Source organism: Anomalospiza imberbis, chromosome 4, assembly GCF_031753505.1.
Source record: "Anomalospiza imberbis isolate Cuckoo-Finch-1a 21T00152 chromosome 4, ASM3175350v1, whole genome shotgun sequence".
Classification (NCBI taxonomy): domain Eukaryota; kingdom Metazoa; phylum Chordata; class Aves; order Passeriformes; family Viduidae; genus Anomalospiza; species Anomalospiza imberbis.
Genome location: NC_089684.1, coordinates 50,143,241 through 50,163,291, shown reverse-complemented (window position 1 = coordinate 50,163,291; position 20,051 = coordinate 50,143,241). Strand labels below are relative to the sequence as shown.

The 20,051-nt window shown below is 41.7% G+C and overlaps 1 protein-coding gene across 1 annotated transcript; it reads left to right on the top strand.

The window, feature by feature from the left end:
- Positions 1 to 307: 307 nt before the first annotated feature.
- LOC137472921 (uncharacterized) lies at positions 308 to 19,298 on the top strand. The gene is made up of 19 exons (XM_068188463.1): positions 308 to 605; positions 2,469 to 2,585; positions 3,815 to 3,919; positions 4,300 to 4,419; positions 5,183 to 5,332; positions 5,875 to 6,012; positions 6,621 to 6,737; positions 7,144 to 7,251; positions 10,650 to 10,766; positions 11,996 to 12,100; positions 12,481 to 12,600; positions 13,364 to 13,513; positions 14,054 to 14,191; positions 14,800 to 14,916; positions 15,323 to 15,430; positions 15,836 to 15,949; positions 16,253 to 16,366; positions 16,995 to 17,170; positions 18,007 to 19,298. Exons 1-17 carry the CDS (start codon positions 529 to 531, stop codon positions 16,344 to 16,346), a joined length of 1,995 nt encoding a protein of 664 aa, XP_068044564.1. The 5' UTR covers positions 308 to 528; the 3' UTR covers positions 16,347 to 16,366; positions 16,995 to 17,170; positions 18,007 to 19,298.
- Positions 19,299 to 20,051: the final 753 nt, after the last annotated feature.

Below are 20,051 nucleotides of genomic sequence, written 5' to 3'. Positions count from 1 at the left end.
AGGGTTGGAGAAGGACTTTTGACAAGGCCATGGCATGATGGGACAAGCAGGAATGGCTTTAAACTGAACAGGAGTAGGTTCAGATTAGAGGCAGGGGAAGAAATTCTTTACTACGAGGGTGGTAAGGTACTGGCAGAGGTTGACCAGAGAAGCTGTGCATGCCCCATCCCTGGAAGGGATCCTGTTCCAGGCCAGGCTGGATGGGGCTCTGAGCATCCTGCTCTAGGGGAAGGTGTCCCTGCCCATGACAGGGGAGTTGTGAGGAGATGGTCTTCAGGGTCCCTTCCAACCCAAACCATTCTGTGGTTTTGTGAAACTAGCTAGCCTGCAGCTAAGTATCATTCCAGTCAGGATAACCTCAGTAGTTAAAGTTCAGAGTGCCTTTCTTAAGAAATGCTTGTTGACTTTGAGCTATTTAAGGAACTGAGAAATGAATATTCGAGCAAGTTATCTTTAAGGTCCTTTTCAAGCCAAACTGTTCTGTGATTCCATTAATGGTATGAAATGTGGGACACATTCCTGTAGCGTATGGTTGCCACCAAGCCCTCACTACGTCTAGGAGAAAAATTACTTGTCCCAAAACGAACTCTTGGCTATTGCGTGAGGTAACTCCGTGATGTGGGAGCTGGGTTTTGCCTGCATTTGCGAGTGGCCCGGGGGATGCAGCCGGGGGAAGATGGCGTGAGGGCAATGGTGCCCTCGGTGTGAGGGGAAGCTGCGCCCGGGCCCTCACAGAGGCGCAGGACGCTTTTCTGTCCCCTAGTCAGACTGAGCCGCATTCCCTCACCAACAGAGCCCGCCCGGGCTCTCCGGGCCGCGCCTGCGCTCCCCGCGGGAGGACGGGCCGCGCCTGCGCTGCCGCCGCGGCCGGGCCGGGCCGGGCCGGGGCCGCGTTCGGCCGGGCCGCCGCCCGCCTCAGCCATGTCCGGCGGGCCGCGCCGGCTGCGCAGGTGGGAGCGGCCGCGGGGGGACGGGCAGCGGAGCGGGCAGCGCCCCGCTGGGCGGGCGGGGTGCGGCGCTGCCTGTCCCGGGGCGGCTCCGGAGGCAGGTGCCGGCTGTGCAGCCCATGGTCCTCCGGCAAACGGCCCCTTCTCCTTCGGCCTCGCCCCCCGTGCGGGGGCTCCTTCGGCCTCCTCTGTCGGTGGCGAGTGAGGGACTAGCAGATCCGGACAGGCCGTGTGGGCTCGGCGAGATGCCTCAGCCCGGCTGGGAGCGCTGGGGCTTGGTATCAGGCTCGGGTGGGCGGGCTGTGCAAAGTAAATACTAGAATGCTTCTAAAAGACATAATATTGGGTTATCATTTCCCCTTAGAAACAGTGTCGGACTTAAGGCACGTGTTGTAGTCTAGCTAAGCTGGTTTAAAAACTGTTTTCTTTCAAGTCGTTAAGCCGAGGAATTGTTTAAGGTAGTTAGGGAAGGGTTTGATCATTCATTGCGGGTTTGGAAGCGAACCATTTGTCTGGGTCTGTGATTCTGAGAGAGCTGTTTGTGCTGTTTGTGCCGTGTGGTGTTGGTAACTTGGAGCCGTCTGGGAGCAGGAAACTCCCAAAGCCAGGCAGGGTGGAGGAGGAAGGGAAAGAAAACATGGGCGGTTAAGACAAGAGTAAAACATCAAAAATTATTTCTTCTCCCGTGTTGAGCCAAGGGCAGAGACCTGGCCCGTACACAGCAGTGTGTTTGCTGTTGCTTGCACAGACAAAAACGTGTAACAGAGGCTGCAGTGCCAGATGGTTCTCTCGGGCAGGTGTGGCAGTGGATCTGCAGCTGCCCTCCTTAGCCCAGAAGCCAGGTCTGGTGTTGGTAGATGCTGTGGTTGTGTTTTGTGTAGTAAGGTGTCATTTAAAAAGTCAAAACCACCAGAACCGAGGAGGAGAAAGTAGAGAACTCAACCCTTAAGCAATCCCTGGCTGACCCACCAGTGTGCCCTGAGCACTACAGGCAGCTCCCTGTCCCTGACCTCCTTGTGGGGGCTCCACAGCTGCTTCTGGTCAAGAATTTCCTGTGTAAAAGTGTTTCCTCATAAACATTTGACCTACTTCTCCCTAGCCATTGTGTTGAAGTGTAGTTTCTGGACTTGTCTTTTCTGTGAGTTTACTACTGGACGGGGCAGTAAATAAATGCCAGATAATGTACTGCTGACAGAAGATGGACATGCCCGCATGTCCATAATTGCTGGTGGCAGTCCTCAATTAGGTTTTTCTTCCCTGCCAATTTGTTTGCAAAAAGAGTATATTTTTGATTATCAAAATATTAAGGGTTTATTTGAAAATTTAGATGTCTTAATTGCATTAGTCAGAGATATTTTCTCAGCAGTTGCACGAACACTAGTGTTAAGTATGTGTTGCCTGAGTAAGTTGGTATGAATCACATATCCATATGCCAAATCAAATGGTCCATCTTTGATTTTTATAGGCCATGTTCAGTGACTACCAGTGACTTGATTTCAGATGAAAATTCTTCTTTTCTAGTTCTGTGCAACATCCACACTGCTGGCATCAAGAGCAGGAACGTAGAAGCTGCAAATATTCCGATTCTCTGGTGTTTGAGGAATATCAGTGTGGCCATGCAGACCACTGGCTGGAGAGGTAAGGAGTAAGTGTAAATTTTTTGTTTAAATCTCCACTTTGCTGCGCTCTTCTTTAGGACTCCAAGAAAAGCTTGGACCTGTTTAGGTTGGGTGTTTTCCTCTAATAGAGTAGCACAAAGTTCTTTGGGCATTCATCATGCCTAAAGAAGACCATCCAGTTTGTCTCCTTGAAATACGTGCCACAGTATTAGCAAGTATTCAAAATGAAAGGGAGAAGGGCTATGTAGCGAAGCAGTAGTTTAAGCCCTTTGTTGCTGAAGTCTTCAGTATTAGTATAAAACTCCCATTTGCTGTGACTTTCATACTTTGCTTATGCATCTTTATGTGTAAATGTGGGCAGACCATCTTTGTCTCTTCACAGTCCACGTGGTATATTCAGCTGTACTGCAGTTTTTAGTGGGCACCTATTTTTTTCCCTGTAGTCCATTCCTGAGGACAATTTGAGATGAGATAGAATTTTATACTTGGGTAATTCTATGAATATTTTGCTTGGCTTTTGGATATTCTCAACTAAACACCCAAGATGGAGGAAGTGGTTGAGACTGGTTGAGACTTACAGTCTGATAGCAAGGGTGAAACGTGGTGGGTGCTGAGATATGTGCAGAAAACTGAACAGAATGTAAGAGGAAATGTTTTACTAAGGGTACGTGAAAACATTTTAATGTATGTGGTACATTTCTGAGCATTCCACTGTATGAAGGTGATTTTAATTCTTGATGGCATGTTTAATATTGCTTCATTAACGAATGAATGTTTTGAAGAGCTTAGGAAAGGCCTCGTATTCAGGAGTGTTTTCTATGTCTTTGGTGTGGTCATAAAAAATACTAAGAGTAGGGTATGAGTGTGAGACGTTAGTGGATGTGCCAGCAGTGTTTTGTGTTTTTCTTTGCTGAGTGGATTTGTTCCTATTCAGTGTGGAATCTTTGGCGTGTGTTAAAATGACATTGTCAGCTTCCATGGCAATTTCATCTGTTGATGTGAAACCATTTAGGGAAGGTAAGACTGTCAGCTAAATCTACTTCTGGATTACATACATGACTTGTTAAATGTTGAGGCGATAAAATTGACAGAAGAGGGCAGGCTGGAGGTGACTAAGCACTGAAACAGAGAAGGAACATGCCCATGCTTTTACTGTTGTGGAGCTGGTTTTGTCTATTATTGATGTTTCTGTTGAGTAAATGTGTTACAAGCAGCAAACATTCCTCTTGAATTCCCACTGTTTTCTAGCTCTACAACATCAGAACATTCTAGGCCTCTTTCCAGTTGCCCCAGCTGGGAGGGTAGAACTGAAGAAGGCAAGACAATGAGAGCATCGAATAAAAAAATGACAAAGTAGGTATTGATCTATTACTGCTTATTGTTTTTAGCATTGGTTTTAGCAACAACCATGTGATGATCTCTGGCTCATTCACATGCAGTAATGAAGATTTGAAACCACAGACAGGCTGTTTCACATCAAGCCTGAAGGAACCCTGAAGGAGGGAGTAGCATTGGAAAGCTTTATCTCAAAAGCTCCTTGTGTGATTGTCTGAGATTGAGATTTGATTAGCACAGCTTTCATTTCTGTGAACTAGTGAGTTAAGAGTTGTGCTCCCTGTCTATCATTAAGAATACAGGGCAGTCCTGGAATATGTGCTTGTGTAACTTCGTAGAAATCTATTCAGGTTCTTTTCAACTTCATTTTTATTTTTATTTTCAAGTTCTGTTTCAAGCAACTCTAGCAATCCAGCTGAAAGGGAAACTGATGAGGTGGTCCTGAGGAGAAGACAAAAACAGATCAATTTTGGCAAGAATACCCTTGCATATGACAGATACATTAAAGAAGTTCCAAAGTAAGTTGCCCCGTGTTGCAGATTTCAGGATGAATTCTTAGTTGTTCCTGGGGGGTGTGTGTGTGTGGAATAGCACACAACCTTGGTTCTCCTGAAATTCTTCCTGTGGTTTTTACTGCTGAGTGTGACATGGTATGATGTGGGATATATCTCTGGGTAATTGGAGTCAGCTGTGCCAGCACTTTTCCCTCTCAGCTTAGTGTTCACTCTCACCTTAGTGTCTGTGGGTGGGGAAAGGAGAAGGCCTTGAAGCTGTGCAAGCACTGTTCAGTAATGCCCAAAAGCCAGTGTGTTTATCAGCACTGTTTTAGCAATCAGTGCAAAACACAGCACTCCAGGGACTGCTGGGGAGGAAGGTAGCTCCATCCTTGGCAGACTGAGTACAATACCAAAGAAAAGAGGCTGCACTTGACTGAGGAAAAGTGAAGTAGAAGGAGCTGGAGGTTAGGATCATATTGAAGCAGTATGAGTTATGCTTCTGTCTCATCTTTGTTCATGGGCAGCAGGGCTCTGCTGTTGGCAGCTGTCAGAGTGCTGGACTGGATGAGCCTCCAGTCTGACTCAGCACATTATGGTTGGTTGTTGCTTTTGGGATTGATTTTTGGTAGCATCTTATAATAGACACATTTCAGTAAGTGTTTAAAAATACGAATGTTTTATTTATTAGACCACTGATGCTTGTGTGACCTGATGGATGAGGGATTCTTATTAAGGGAAACACTCCTTCTGCTCTGGAATAACAAATGTCACTGTGTGTTTCCAGGAGCCAGCGACTTCCAGGAGTTCACCCTACAACTCCCAACAAGTTTAAGAAGTACAGCCGTAGGTCCTGGGACCAGCAGATCAAGCTGTGGAAGATAGCACTGCATGCCTGGGATCCTCCTGCTGAAGAAACCTGGGATCTGCAGCCCGTGTATGTTACATGGGTGAATTAAGTCAGGGCTTAAGGAATTGAAGGAGGGCTCTGTCGTTCCTTTAGAGCATTCCTGACTGGGGGAAAGAAGATCAGACTTGGCAATGGGAGTCTTCTTGAATGCGTTGTTTTCCATTTGAATTCTGTTAGTCTTCAAGATATTGCAGTTATTTAGTCTCAGTTAATCTGCAGTCAGGGTATGGGGTGTTCTGGGGAGAAAGGCATTAGGTCTGCCTGCAGTAGTACATTCCCTTCCCCTTTGTATTTACACTGGTGGGCACAATGTAAGGTGACTTTTCTGGAAAGTGAGAGTTAATTTGGAGGAGAAGAGCGAATGGAATTCTCTTAGCTGTGTTACTGCGCTGTGTGAATAGTTTTACCTGTGTTGTAATTGACCTGTAGTAGAACTTGCAGTTTTTATACCATTTGGGTGTCAGATGAAGTGCTAATTCTTACTGCAGCTGAACTGTTTTCTGTTTGGAGCAGTAAGACAGATGGGTAGTTTTTTAAAGCTTTTTTTTTTTTTTTTGTGCTGTATTTAGTAGTACTGAACCTTCAGGGAGTTCCCAGGAATGGTTCTGCAAAGATGAGGATTTTCCTGGCTCCTTTGTGTTTGACGAAAAGCAGACAAGAAACGAGTGTGGAGACGAATGCAGACAGACTGCCCACAGACCTGAGAGGTATGAGAGCAAACTTCTGTGCTTAACTTAGGGAAAGAATTCAGTACATGTCAGTGCTGTCAGGTTTTTGTAGGAAATGTTTAGTGTGGAAGGGCAGTCCATACTCAGCTTTGGAGTTTGACACTTCTGCTGTTGAATGTGATCCCTCAGTGGTACAGAGCACAGAATATGGAAAAATTGCCAGCATTGCTGAATGACATGATTTAACAGAAGGAAATGCAGTGTTTTTTCAGCTTCTCAGTTTATACAGCAGAGTAGTGAGGCTGCTTTGACCATTGCTGGCATGTTGTGAAAGTAGGGGTGCTTTTTCAGAAGCAGGAGTCCCCATCCTTCATAGCGTTGTGCCTGTCTGCAGCACAGCAGGGAGGCTGACTGTGACATGCATTTCCCTGTGGAGTGAAATATCTTGTCCTGGGGGGATGTGTGTGAAGCTCAAAATGGTTTTGCTTCTAAACTGTGAGCGATTTGCTCCGTGTTCCTGTGTGTGACTGAAGAATCATACCCCAAAAGAAAACTTCCTCAGCAGCATATGCTGCTACTTAGCAGAACACGGATAAACGTTTAAACATAGATAAAAAATGTTACGTGTGTAAAATCTATTTTTGTAGTTCCTGTTCTCCCAATTCTTCTCCAGTATGGAAACGCAGAAGAAGAAACAATTCTGACTCCTCTGTGGTTTCAGAGAGCAAAAACCCTTATCTGCAGATGTACCACACACTGGAAAGGTATGAAATGATTCTCCACGTGATGTGGGAATTCATTGATACTTTGCACTGATTTTTGGAACATGACTGGTATTTTCCCCTCCCTTTGTTAATAGCTTTAATTTGATCTAAATGTGTGCAATTTAATGAGGAAGGGAAATCATGTCAGAATAATTGTGCTGTGTGAGAGCAAATATTTACAGTGCTCCGTTGCAAAGTGTCAGAAGACACCGCACAGGTTGTATTTTGAGTGTAGATTTAGGCAGCACTAAAGGTTTTGACAGTTTAATAGATGCTTCACACTAACCTTAGTAAAAATGTTCATGCAGGTATGGTTTCTTCTCTCTGCTTAGCCCCCCTTCTGAAAAATGAAGAGGAACTGTGTTAGCACAGTGCGTGGATTCAGACTTGTTCATTTTCTTTCCAGCCTTACTGACTCAGGACATCAGGACGCTTTTTCAAAGTGCTCAGGGTGGGAAGCCTTTGGTGAAAAAGATGAAGTAATGACAGTACAACAAAGTATAGAAATAACAAGGTAAATACCCCAGTGATTATGTTGTTATTTCTGTTTGTTGCTTATGCTGTCAAGGTGTCCTTTTCTTTTTCATCTTTTCCTTCACTGGTTGCTACTATGTTGTTTTTTTTTTTTTGCCTTCTTACATTTCCTCCAGCACGTGGTTTGTTTGGTTGTTATTTCTGTTCTTTGAGTTTACTTGGCTTTTCCAGTCTGACTCTCCATCTGTTGCTTTCTGCTGCCTCGACCACCCCAGGTAATGCTGGGAAATGATGAGTCCCTTTCACACTCTCTCTTGTGGAAAGAATTGGAAGTTTGCCTCTCACTTGCTCAGCCTAAGAGCTGGAAGCTTCCTCTCTGTCTCCCTGTAGATTAAGTTGTTTTGTAGTGACAACAAACGGGCAAAAGAACAAAACAAATAGAAAACAAAAAACCCCTTAGGTAATGCAAGTGACCAAAATATTTGCTGAAAGAATTTTCTTTTTTATTATTGTGTGTGAATCACTAATATTTATTTATTTTTGCATTTCTAGCTGTGTGTATGCTTTTGCACAACACTGATTTGGTTGGCAATGTTGTAATCTGTAATTTATTATATAAATATGATGTCATAAAACCAAAGCCAGTCTGTGGGTGGACTTTGTCCGTACAAATACCCCATATGAATGTATCATGTATTGCCCAAATTTCCCAGCATGCTGTGACTCCACAGGTCTTTCTCAAAACATAGCTCATGGCTATATTATTTACTTCCAAAGTTTGTAATGTTTCAGAGCATATTGGGAAAACATGTTACCTGTTGTTTTTTTAGGTTAACTTAATTTGTCAACCCAAAAAACATTTTTTTTTCCAAGCAGAAGATATTTTTAATCAATTATTTGAGTACAGTTTTTCTATCATGAGGTTTGGCATAGCTTGAACCCAAGATACCAAGTTATCATGGGATCTCTTCAGTATGAGTATTTTTATTGTATCTGTGTAAACTGGACTAAATTGACCAGAGAAGTTGTGGCTGCCCCATTCTTGGACGTGCTAAAGGGATTGAACAGGACTTTGAGCAGCCAGTTCTAGTGGAAGGTGTCCCTTCCCTTAGCAGAGGGTTGGAACTGGGTGATCTTGAAGGTCCCTTCCAACTCAAACCTTTCTCTGATACTGTAAAACTTGCTTGACTGCAGCTAAGCACCATTCCATTCAGGACAAAGCTCAGTAAGACTGAGGTTCTCAGTGCCATTTTTAAAGAAGTGTTTGTGGACTTGGAGCTGTTGAAGGAGTTGAGATATAAATACTCAAGCTCTTACATGGATTACAAGACATTTTCTTCCAAAGACTTACTGCAGGATTTCTCATTTGTGGTTTTTGGGGTTGATGGGTTTTTTTGCTAGATAGCTTGACTGTTTAAAATGAACAGTGTTATTTGGATGGCCCTTAGGCAAAAGGCTTAATGAATACATGCATTTAACCTTAAAAGCCTCTGAAGAGTTTAATAAAAATACAGTCAATTCTTTGTAAGACTTCTGGTTTTAATTTTAAAGTTATTTTTACCAGGTAAAACTTTATATGGGTGGAAATCAGTCTGGCTTATCTGTATGCAGTGTCTTACCTGAGAACATGGGAATAAATGCAAATAGGGCTTAAATTCTCCTGAAGGTGTACATGGTAAGTCTTCCTTGGATGGATTTTCCTGCTACAGCCTGAATGCAGAGGGTTGCATAAATGGAAGAAGGTGTGTATGAAATCCCTATAAGAACCTCAGGGGGAAAAAAGCCTCCAAATACTTTTCACAACTACCAGATGGGAAGGGGTGACACTGGATGTCATGAAATCAGCAGGGGCAATGACTAAAAATTTGTTCTTCCAAGGAAGCACTGGCATGTACCAATAGTATGTCCTATACAAAACTTTTATCTAATTGTGTGCGTAACACAGCTCACTATTTAAAATTTGTATAAAAATTTATTAAGCCATAAATGGGATAAAATCCAGTGCTGGGGTACATGGCTATTTGCCAAAAGCACACCTTTAACTTAAACCAAGTTCTCTATATTCTGTTACATTACAGGTGGTACATGCATTTTCATAGGAGTTTATACGTATTCAAATATTGTTTTGACTTTAGATGTTCTTTTGCTTGGTTTTAACCTTTGCCTTGTCTTCATCTTGTAGATTAAACTAATGTATGTTATTTCTTCTCGTGGTTCCATCCTGTTGTATTTTCACTGCATGATAATGAGATTTAATAAATTCATCCTTCTTTTGGTGCTCTGATTTCTGTATATGTTATCTTGTCTTTTTGATAAGATAGACCCCAAATGTGGGGGTCTTGTCTTTTTGATAAGATAGACCCCAAATGAAAATCACCTAATTATTTTAAACCATTTTCTAAGTTAGTTACATGAAAAATCACTTCAGCATTTCACAGTCTCTATTATGCCGTGGTCTAAAATAGTATATATTACACTACTTTTATAAAAGCTATACAGTGCATATATAAACTGACAGATTATACTATATCAAAAGCAGTAATTACAAATTGTAATATATCAGGATTTTTGTGATCAATAATACCTTGCAAAACAAAAGTTAATACCTAAATGCAGAAGCCAATAACTGTATTTATTGTTTATAACTCACACATACAGAAACACCATGTATTTACAGTGCAGAGGCTGCAGTGCCAGGTGGTTCTCTCGGGCAGGTGTGGCAGTGGATCTGCAGCTGCCCTCCTTAGCCCAGAAGCCAGGTCTGGTGTTGGTAGATGCTGTGGTTGTGTTTTGTGTAGTAAGGTGTCATTTAAAAAGTCAAAACCACCAGAACCGAGGAGGAGAAAGTAGAGAACTCAACCCTTAAGCAATCCCTGGCTGACCCACCAGTGTGCCCTGAGCACTACAGGCAGCTCCCTGTCCCTGACCTCCTTGTAGGGGCTCCACAGCTGCTTCTGGTCAAGAATTTCCTGTGTAAAAGTGTTTCCACATAAACATTTGACCTACTTCTCCCTAGCCATTGTGTTGAAGTGTAGTTTCTGGACTTGTCTTTTCTGTGAGTTTACTACTGGACGGAGCAGTAAATAAATGCCAGATAATGTACTGCTGACAGAAGATGGACATGCCCGCATGTCCATAATTGCTGGTGGCAGTCCTCAATTAGGTTTTTCTTCCCTGCCAATTTGTTTGCAAAAAGAGTATATTTTTGATTATCAAAATATTAAGGGTTTATTTGAAAATTTAGATGTCTTAATTGCATTAGTCAGAGATATTTTCTCAGCAGTTGCACTAACACTAGTGTTAAATATGTGTTGCCTGAGTAAGTTGGTATGAATCACATATCCATATGCCAAATCAAATGGTCCATCTTTGATTTTTATAGGCCATGTTCAGTGACTACCAGTGACTTGATTTCAGATGAAAATTCTTCTTTTCTAGTTCTGTGCAACATCCACACTGCTGGCATCAAGAGCAGGAACGTAGAAGCTGCAAATATTCCGATTCTCTGGTGTTTGAGGAATATCAGTGTGGCCATGCAGACCACTGGCTGGAGAGGTAAGGAGTAAGTGTAAATTTTTTGTTTAAATCTCCACTTTGCTGTGCTCTTCTTTAGGACTCCAGGAAAAGCTTGGACCTGTTTAGGTTGGGTGTTTTCCTCTAATAGAGTAGCACAAAGTTCTTTGGGCATTCATCATGCCTAAAGAAGACCATCCAGTTTGTCTCCTTGAAATACGTGCCACAGTATTAGCAAGTATTCAAAATGAAAGGGAGAAGGGCTATGTAGCGAAGCAGTAGTTTAAGCCCTTTGTTGCTGAAGTCTTCAGTATTAGTATAAAACTCCCATTTGCTGTGACTTTCATACTTTGCTTATGCATCTTTATGTGTAAATGTGGGCAGACCATCTTTGTCTCTTCACAGTCCACGTGGTATATTCAGCTGTACTGCAGTTTTTAGTGGGCACCTATTTTTTTCCCTGTAGTCCATTCCTGAGGACAATTTGAGATGAGATAGAATTTTATACTTGGGTAATTCTATGAATATTTTGCTTGGCTTTTGGATATTCTCAACTAAACACCCAAGATGGAGGAAGTGGTTGAGACTGGTTGAGACTTACAGTCTGATAGCAAGGGTGAAACGTGGTGGGTGCTGAGATATGTGCAGAAAACTGAACAGAATGTAAGAGGAAATGTTTTACTAAGGGTACGTGAAAACATTTTAATGTATGTGGTACATTTCTGAGCATTCCACTGTATGAAGGTGATTTTAATTCTTGATGGCATGTTTAATATTGCTTCATTAAGGAATGAATGTTTTGAAGAGCTTAGGAAAGGCCTTGTATTCAGGAGTGTTTTCTATGTCTTTGGTGTGGTCATAAAAAATACTAAGAGTAGGGTATGAGTGTGAGACGTTAGTGGATGTGCCAGCAGTGTTTTGTGTTTTTCTTTGCTGAGTGGATTTGTTCCTATTCAGTGTGGAATCTTTGGCGTGTGTTAAAATGACATTGTCAGCTTTCATGGCAATTTCATCTGTTGATGTGAAACCATTTAGGGAAGGTAAGACTGTCAGCTAAATCTACTTCTGGATTACATACATGACTTGTTAAATGTTGAGGCGATAAAATTGACAGAAGAGGGCAGGCTGGAGGTGACTAAGCACTGAAACAGAGAAGGAACATGCCCATGCTTTTACTGTTGTGGAGCTGGTTTTGTCTATTATTGATGTTTCTGTTGAGTAAATGTGTTACAAGCAGCAAACATTCCTCTTGAATTCCCACTGTTTTCTAGCTCTACAACATCAGAACATTCTAGGCCTCTTTCCAGTTGCCCCAGCTGGGAGGGTAGAACTGAAGAAGGCAAGACAATGAGAGCATCGAATAAAAAAATGACAAAGTAGGTATTGATCTATTACTGCTTATTGTTTTTAGCATTGGTTTTAGCAACAACCATGTGATGATCTCTGGCTCATTCACATGCAGTAATGAAGATTTGAAACCACAGACAGGCTGTTTCACATCAAGCCTGAAGGAACCCTGAAGGAGGGAGTAGCATTGGAAAGCTTTATCTCAAAAGCTCCTTGTGTGATTGTCTGAGATTGAGATTTGATTAGCACAGCTTTCATTTCTGTGAACTAGTGAGTTAAGAGTTGTGCTCCCTGTCTATCATTAAGAATACAGGGCAGTCCTGGAATATGTGCTTGTGTAACTTCGTAGAAATCTATTCAGGTTCTTTTCAACTTCATTTTTATTTTTATTTTCAAGTTCTGTTTCAAGCAACTCTAGCAATCCAGCTGAAAGGGAAACTGATGAGGTGGTCCTGAGGAGAAGACAAAAACAGATCAATTTTGGCAAGAATACCCTTGCATATGACAGATACATTAAAGAAGTTCCAAAGTAAGTTGCCCCGTGTTGCAGATTTCAGGATGAATTCTTAGTTGTTCCTGGGGGGTGTGTGTGTGTGGAATAGCACACAACCTTGGTTCTCCTGAAATTCTTCCTGTGGTTTTTACTGCTGAGTGTGACATGGTATGATGTGGGATATATCTCTGGGTAATTGGAGTCAGCTGTGCCAGCACTTTTCCCTCTCAGCTTAGTGTTCACTCTCACCTTAGTGTCTGTGGGTGGGGAAAGGAGAAGGCCTTGAAGCTGTGCAAGCACTGTTCAGTAATGCCCAAAAGCCAGTGTGTTTGTCAGCACTGTTTTAGCAATCAGTGCAAAACACAGCACTCCAGGGACTGCTGGGGAGGAAGGTAGCTCCATCCTTGGCAGACTGAGTACAATACCAAAGAAAAGAGGCTGCACTTGACTGAGGAAAAGTGAAGTAGAAGGAGCTGGAGGTTAGGATCATATTGAAGCAGTATGAGTTATGCTTCTGTCTCATCTTTGTTCATGGGCAGCAGGGCTCTGCTGTTGGCAGCTGTCAGAGTGCTGGACTGGATGAGCCTCCAGTCTGACTCAGCACATTATGGTTGGTTGTTGCTTTTGGGATTGATTTTTGGTAGCATCTTATAATAGACACATTTCAGTAAGTGTTTAAAAATACGAATGTTTTATTTATTAGACCACTGATGCTTGTGTGACCTGATGGATGAGGGATTCTTATTAAGGGAAACACTCCTTCTGCTCTGGAATAACAAATGTCACTGTGTGTTTCCAGGAGCCAGCGACTTCCAGGAGTTCACCCTACAACTCCCAACAAGTTTAAGAAGTACAGCCGTAGGTCCTGGGACCAGCAGATCAAGCTGTGGAAGATAGCACTGCATGCCTGGGATCCTCCTGCTGAAGAAACCTGGGATCTGCAGCCCGTGTATGTTACATGGGTGAATTAAGTCAGGGCTTAAGGAATTGAAGGAGGGCTCTGTCGTTCCTTTAGAGCATTCCTGACTGGGGGAAAGAAGATCAGACTTGGCAATGGGAGTCTTCTTGAATGCGTTGTTTTCCATTTGAATTCTGTTAGTCTTCAAGATATTGCAGTTATTTAGTCTCAGTTAATCTGCAGTCAGGGTATGGGGTGTTCTGGGGAGAAAGGCATTAGGTCTGCCTGCAGTAGTACATTCCCTTCCCCTTTGTATTTACACTGGTGGGCACAATGTAAGGTGACTTTTCTGGAAAGTGAGAGTTAATTTGGAGGAGAAGAGCGAATGGAATTCTCTTAGCTGTGTTACTGCGCTGTGTGAATAGTTTTACCTGTGTTGTAATTGACCTGTAGTAGAACTTGCAGTTTTTATACCATTTGGGTGTCAGATGAAGTGCTAATTCTTACTGCAGCTGAACTGTTTTCTGTTTGGAGCAGTAAGACAGATGGGTAGTTTTTTAAAGCTTTTTTTTTTTTTTGTGCTGTATTTAGTAGTACTGAACCTTCAGGGAGTTCCCAGGAATGGTTCTGCAAAGATGAGGATTTTCCTGGCTCCTTTGTGTTTGACGAAAAGCAGACAAGAAACGAGTGTGGAGATGAATGCAGACAGACTGCCCACAGACCTGAGAGGTATGAGAGCAAACTTCTGTGCTTAACTTAGGGAAAGAATTCAGTACATGTCAGTGCTGTCAGGTTTTTGTAGGAAATGTTTAGTGTGGAAGGGCAGTCCATACTCAGCTTTGGAGTTTGACACTTCTGCTGTTGAATGTGATCCCTCAGTGGTACAGAGCACAGAATATGGAAAAATTGCCAGCATTGCTGAATGACATGATTTAACAGAAGGAAATGCAGTGTTTTTTCAGCTTCTCAGTTTATACAGCAGAGTAGTGAGGCTGCTTTGACCATTGCTGGCATGTTGTGAAAGTAGGGGTGCTTTTTCAGAAGCAGGAGTCCCCATCCTTCATAGCGTTGTGCCTGTCTGCAGCACAGCAGGGAGGCTGACTGTGACATGCATTTCCCTGTGGAGTGAAATATCTTGTCCTGGGGGGATGTGTGTGAAGCTCAAAATGGTTTTGCTTCTAAACTGTGAGCGATTTGCTCCGTGTTCCTGTGTGTGACTGAAGAATCATACCCCAAAAGAAAACTTCCTCAGCAGCATATGCTGCTACTTAGCAGAACACGGATAAACGTTTAAACATAGATAAAAAATGTTACGTGTGTAAAATCTATTTTTGTAGTTCCTGTTCTCCCAATTCTTCTCCAGTATGGAAACGCAGAAGAAGAAACAATTCTGACTCCTCTGTGGCTTCAGAGAGCAAAAACCCTTATCTGCAGATGTACCACACACTGGAAAGGTATGAAATGATTCTCCACGTGATGTGGGAATTCATTGATACTTTGCACTGATTTTTGGAACATGACTGGTATTTTCCCCTCCCTTTGTTAATAGCTTTAATTTGATCTAAATGTGTGCAATTTAATGAGGAAGGGAAATCATGTCAGAATAATTGTGCTGTGTGAGAGCAAATATTTACAGTGCTCCGTTGCAAAGTGTCAGAAGACACCGCACAGGTTGTATTTTGAGTGTAGATTTAGGCAGCACTAAAGGTTTTGACAGTTTAGTAGATGCTTCACACTAACCTTAGTAAAAATGTTCATGCAGGTATGGTTTCTTCTCTCTGCTTAGCCCCCCTTCTGAAAAATGAAGAGGAACTGTGTTAGCACAGTGCGTGGATTCAGACTTGTTCATTTTCTTTCCAGCCTTACTGACTCAGGACATCAGGACGCTTTTTCAAAGTGCTCAGGGTGGGAAGCCTTTGGTGAAAAAGATGAAGTAATGACAGTACAACAAAGTATAGAAATAACAAGGTAAATACCCCAGTGATTATGTTGTTATTTCTGTTTGTTGCTTATGCTGTCAAGGTGTCCTTTTCTTTTTCATCTTTTCCTTCACTGGTTGCTACTATGTTTTTTTTTTTGGTTTTTTTTTTTTGCCTTCTTACATTTCCTCCAGCACGTGGTTTGTTTGGTTGTTATTTCTGTTCTTTGAGTTTACTTGGCTTTTTCCAGTCTGACTCTCCATCTGTTGCTTTCTGCTGCCTCGACCATCCCAGGTAATGCTGGGAAATGATGAGTCCCTTTCACACTCTGTCTTGTGGAAAGAATTGGAAGTTTGCCTCTCGCTTGCTCAGCCTAAGAGCTGGAAGCTTCCTCTCTGTCTCCCTCCAGATTGTTTTGTAGTGATGACCCTGATAGTTGTTTCTTTTTATGCAGTGACTCAATTCTGCCCAGTTGTTCTTCAGGATGGAACAATCCAAAACAGAAGAAATCCAGCTGCTTTCTGCCTGACAGCAAGACTTGCAGAGATACAGACTTCAAGCTGGAGAGGTATCAAATGCAGCTCATCAGTTGGGGTTTGAGAGGCATTTTTGCATAATATTTTAGTAGCTTTGTTGCTTTCTTGCTGTAATTCATTCCAAGCATTTATTATAAATATTTGATTTTAGCTTTTTTTTGACTATTTATCTTAGGAATGTCTTGATCAGTATTTATATGTTGTGTGGTAAATTCTGGCCTTATGTTTTCCTGTTATAGTCTGTGTTAATGTAAATGGATTGTAGCTGTATTTAGTATTTAAAGTTGCCATAATAAAGCCATTTAATCCTTGGTTTTTGGTTTCTTTATTTGTAGCCTTAAACTTTGTAGCAGTTTATTGGATGGACATCAGTCAGAATACCCTGTCAGAGGATGGGAAAGTGCAAATGCTGAAGATACAATACTGTAGAAAAAAATCTAAATACCAAGGTGAGTTTGTGCTGACTGCTTACTTGATCTGTTCTGTTTCAGTCGCCCATCCACAGTATCATTCTACAGATTGAACTGTTCAGTTCAGGCAGATCATTTTTTCTTTTATTTTATTAGTGTTTTATCCCATCAATAGCACCTTTTCTGTCTCTTAATATTTTTGTGATGAAATAACAACTTGGCATTTGCAGCGGTAGATTTTAGTGAAAATTTTCTCTTGGACTGTAGATTCCTGTGGTGCATTAATAGGGTGGGTGGTAATCTGGGTTAAACAGATTTTATTAGAAGTTAATATTTGTGTAATTAGGTTGTCTTTGATCTACATTTGATGCAGGCTATTAAACATGGACTAGGATATAAATGTCTGTTAATCAGTGATCTTTGAAAATTTTGCCTTATAAAACTCATTAAGAATATGGCCAAAATTAGTTTTACACTTAGATTTTGGATTATAGAAATGTGAGGAAAAGGTATCTAGGGCTTTTAAAAAATATGCTAATGACATTTTTCTTTTGACTTTATTGTTTTTCAATTTAAATTCTTGGAGCATGAATAAGATTTAACATGCTTTCACTTGCTAAAGTGCTAATTCAATATTTGAAAATATCTAGTCTCTCCTTGTATATAGAAGTATTGAAGAAGCAATTTCTCCTGTGATGGAAAAAGACTTGAAGAATAGGGATGTAGTCTGAGATCAGCAGATCAAGTCTTGGAAAACTGGTGCTGTCGTGTAGGATCTGCACTGAAAGAGGAAGAGATTTGCAGTCGGCATACATGCAATCAACATAAGGTGAAATTATTCAGGTAAAAGAAGCATCTCTACATCACAGTTAATAGCCTTTCTGGTTTCCACATAGTTGATATTTAGCTTTTTTTGCAGTGGTCTTTGTTGTAAATAAGGCTGTATTAAGGAGTGTATGTATTCATTGGGTTTGTAATCAAATGTTGTAAGTGAAAAAAGGGCTCTGTTAGATGTAGAATATATAAAGTGAATACCTTCTCTGTGGAGCAATACATCGGTTTTCTGGGATGGAAAGATCAGTATTTAGAGAAACACTGCCTTTAACCTTGGCTTTTAGGTGTGATGAGCTCTAATTCTCAAGCATCAGGAACTTTATCTGTGGAAGTTTAATCTTGCTTGAAAACTAGATAGTGGTTTACATGGTAGAATTCCACACTACCTTCCCTTTTGCTAAAAGAAACATTCACATTTATTCCTGTTTAAGACAGAAATTATCTGGTTGATTTCTAGGGAAAAACCTTAGCCAATAGGATACTTAAGATATGTCAGAAATTTGTTAATTAGAATTGAGATAAAAGTGTGTTTTATGAATTAATAATGACATTTAGGTGAAAATGATGCAAGGGGTTGGTAAAAATAGGCTCAACTTCTTCCTTTTCTCTCTGACAAATACTTCAGGAATGTAGGGCATCTCAAAATGTTCATACTAGCTGTAATACTTTCTTTAGTATGGACAGTATGAGTTTCTCCTTTATACTCTGCTATAAGCTCACCATATGCAGTGCTCTCTTTCATTTACTACTACTGTAACACTACAGCTTAAAAGAGGAAAATGTTTTGCTGTAAAGGCCTGGATATAGCACGTTTATAAAATGCTGTTACCTGCTTTTTTGTTTAGGTTTCTCCAGATCTTTATAAGGATAGATTGTTTTCTGCAAGCTGTGCCTCAAGTGTAAAACTCCAGATTTTGTGAAGCCTGTGCTGCAATGACAATGGATGTTCCTTAAAGCTTTTGTGAGGACGTTTTTGTTCTGCCTGCATTGGCAGGTGACATGTGCATTATTTTTCAAAGGCTGCTTCAGGTGATGGATCCTGCCATTCCCTCTGGAGGTCTTGTTCCTCGAGGTGTGCTGATGTTTTACCAGTGAATTGGTCCAGTGTCAAATCAGACTGAAATCCACCCCCTCCAACCAAGGAACCTCCTCTGCTCCACTGGACCAGAACTGGACATCCAGCCTGAAGAACTGCATCAAAAGAATGTAGATAATTTCAGCCTTCCTCCAGTCATTAAAGACAAGCTGTTCATAACTTTTGGGTTGGGTGATCACCCTTTTGGCCTATTTATTGTTCTCTGAGATGTATTAAGGTGGCATTTGCGTAAGCCAGGTGAGAGAAGAGAAAGGAAAGGTATATGGTTTATCAAAATCAGATGCTTTCCTTGAAGGGGTTGAGTGACTGTTAGAACAGAAGCACAGCTTAAATACCTGGATTTTGCTTTTATGTGTGTTGCAGCCTGACCCAAAGAGCCAGTCTACAGTTAGAGTAGGAGAGGATGCATTCAGTGCCTGCTGTTCCTACAACTGTTGGAGACAAATAGCAGTATTTGCAGGTGTGGAGCTGCTCTTGTCCAGGCTAAGGGTTGTGATGGTGTTGGGACAGGCTCTCCTTTTTTTATTCTGCTAGCACTGTGTGCAGAAGTTTGAAGCGAGAGCCGTGGCTACAGTGGCTTGGACTAAATTCACGTGCCAGTTACAAGAATTTTACAATTCTTGTGTAGCATGTACTGGGATACCAGTGGCTGCTAGAGCTGGGAGTTGTTTCTGCAGTTTGGTTTTCCTTTCCCTTGCTATGGGGCTGGCAGTACCCAGGGCCAAGAGCCCATTGTGCTGCTGATTTTGAAGTAAGCTGCTTTCTCAGAAACTACTCTCCCTCCCGAAATGTTATTTCCAGGCATGCTCAGGCATTTTTCCCAACACAAGGGTGTATCAGTCACACACCACAGAGCACGGAGCATGTGTGTACAAGGGACACATCTGTACAGCACTTTTCCAAGAGGTAATATTTAGAACCTTGTTGTTCCAGTGTGCATGTTTCCCTGTGATTTATGATGCTTGTAAATAAAGGGAATGTGTTACATTTTTGGCAATTTGCCTTTATACAGAAGAATTAAAGACTTGAACTTTAAAAATCCTTGTTAGTCTGTTTTTGCAGTTGTGTTGTCAGTTTGATTATAAAAGGAATATCTGGGTTCAGTAGTTCTTTCTTGTTTGTTTTAGGGTGTTTGCTTGGTTTGGGTAGTGATTTTGGATTTTTAGTCCTTGCTAAAAGGGGAAAAGAGGAGTCTTCAGAGATTAAAATTAGACTCTTGAAGGCAGTTTACAATTCTGGTTTTGTCCAGCCCCTCAGTTTTAATGCATTTGAACTTAGTGGGAGGGAGCAGCTGAAGTCCCAGCACCCATTCTGCTGTGGAAATGGGTCCTGCTGGAGAAGGTGGAACTGCTAGGTGAGAGTAATAGGCTGTTGAGAAATATTTAAACTCATTTTAAGTATTTTATGAGAATTAAGAGCCCTTAAGCTCTTGCCTATGATGGACAGAGCCTGCAATGGATTTAGGGACACTTCCATAGGATTTTGCAATTCAGCAGTCCTTAAAAGATCTTTGTATTTCTTGGTTGAAGGTATTAGACTAGACATAGCATAACCAGTCTGCCTGTGGCAGTTGAATTTTGGGCAGATTTATTCCCTAATCCAGATTCTGGGTGCTTGAACAAGCTATGTTAGCATAAGGGAAGGAATGAAACAGCAGATGAAGTTTGAGGTCTGCTAAAGTAATGTCATGTAGTGCTGCCACTGGATGTGGAATCATCCTGTGTTCTAATTAGTAACCTCGTTAGTCTAAATAGAGCAGTCAAAACTGAAATGCTGCCTGTCCATGCACTTGTT

Coding starts and splice junctions, on each gene's coding strand:
- LOC137472921 (XM_068188463.1), top strand. CDS start 529: ATGGTTGCCACCAAGCCCTCACTACGTCTAGGAGAAAAATTACTTGTC. Junction 12,601..13,363: donor TACATTAAAGAAGTTCCAAA/GTAAGTTGCCCC, acceptor GTGTGTTTCCAG/GAGCCAGCGACTTCCAGGAG. Junction 13,514..14,053: donor ACCTGGGATCTGCAGCCCGT/GTATGTTACATG, acceptor TGCTGTATTTAG/TAGTACTGAACCTTCAGGGA.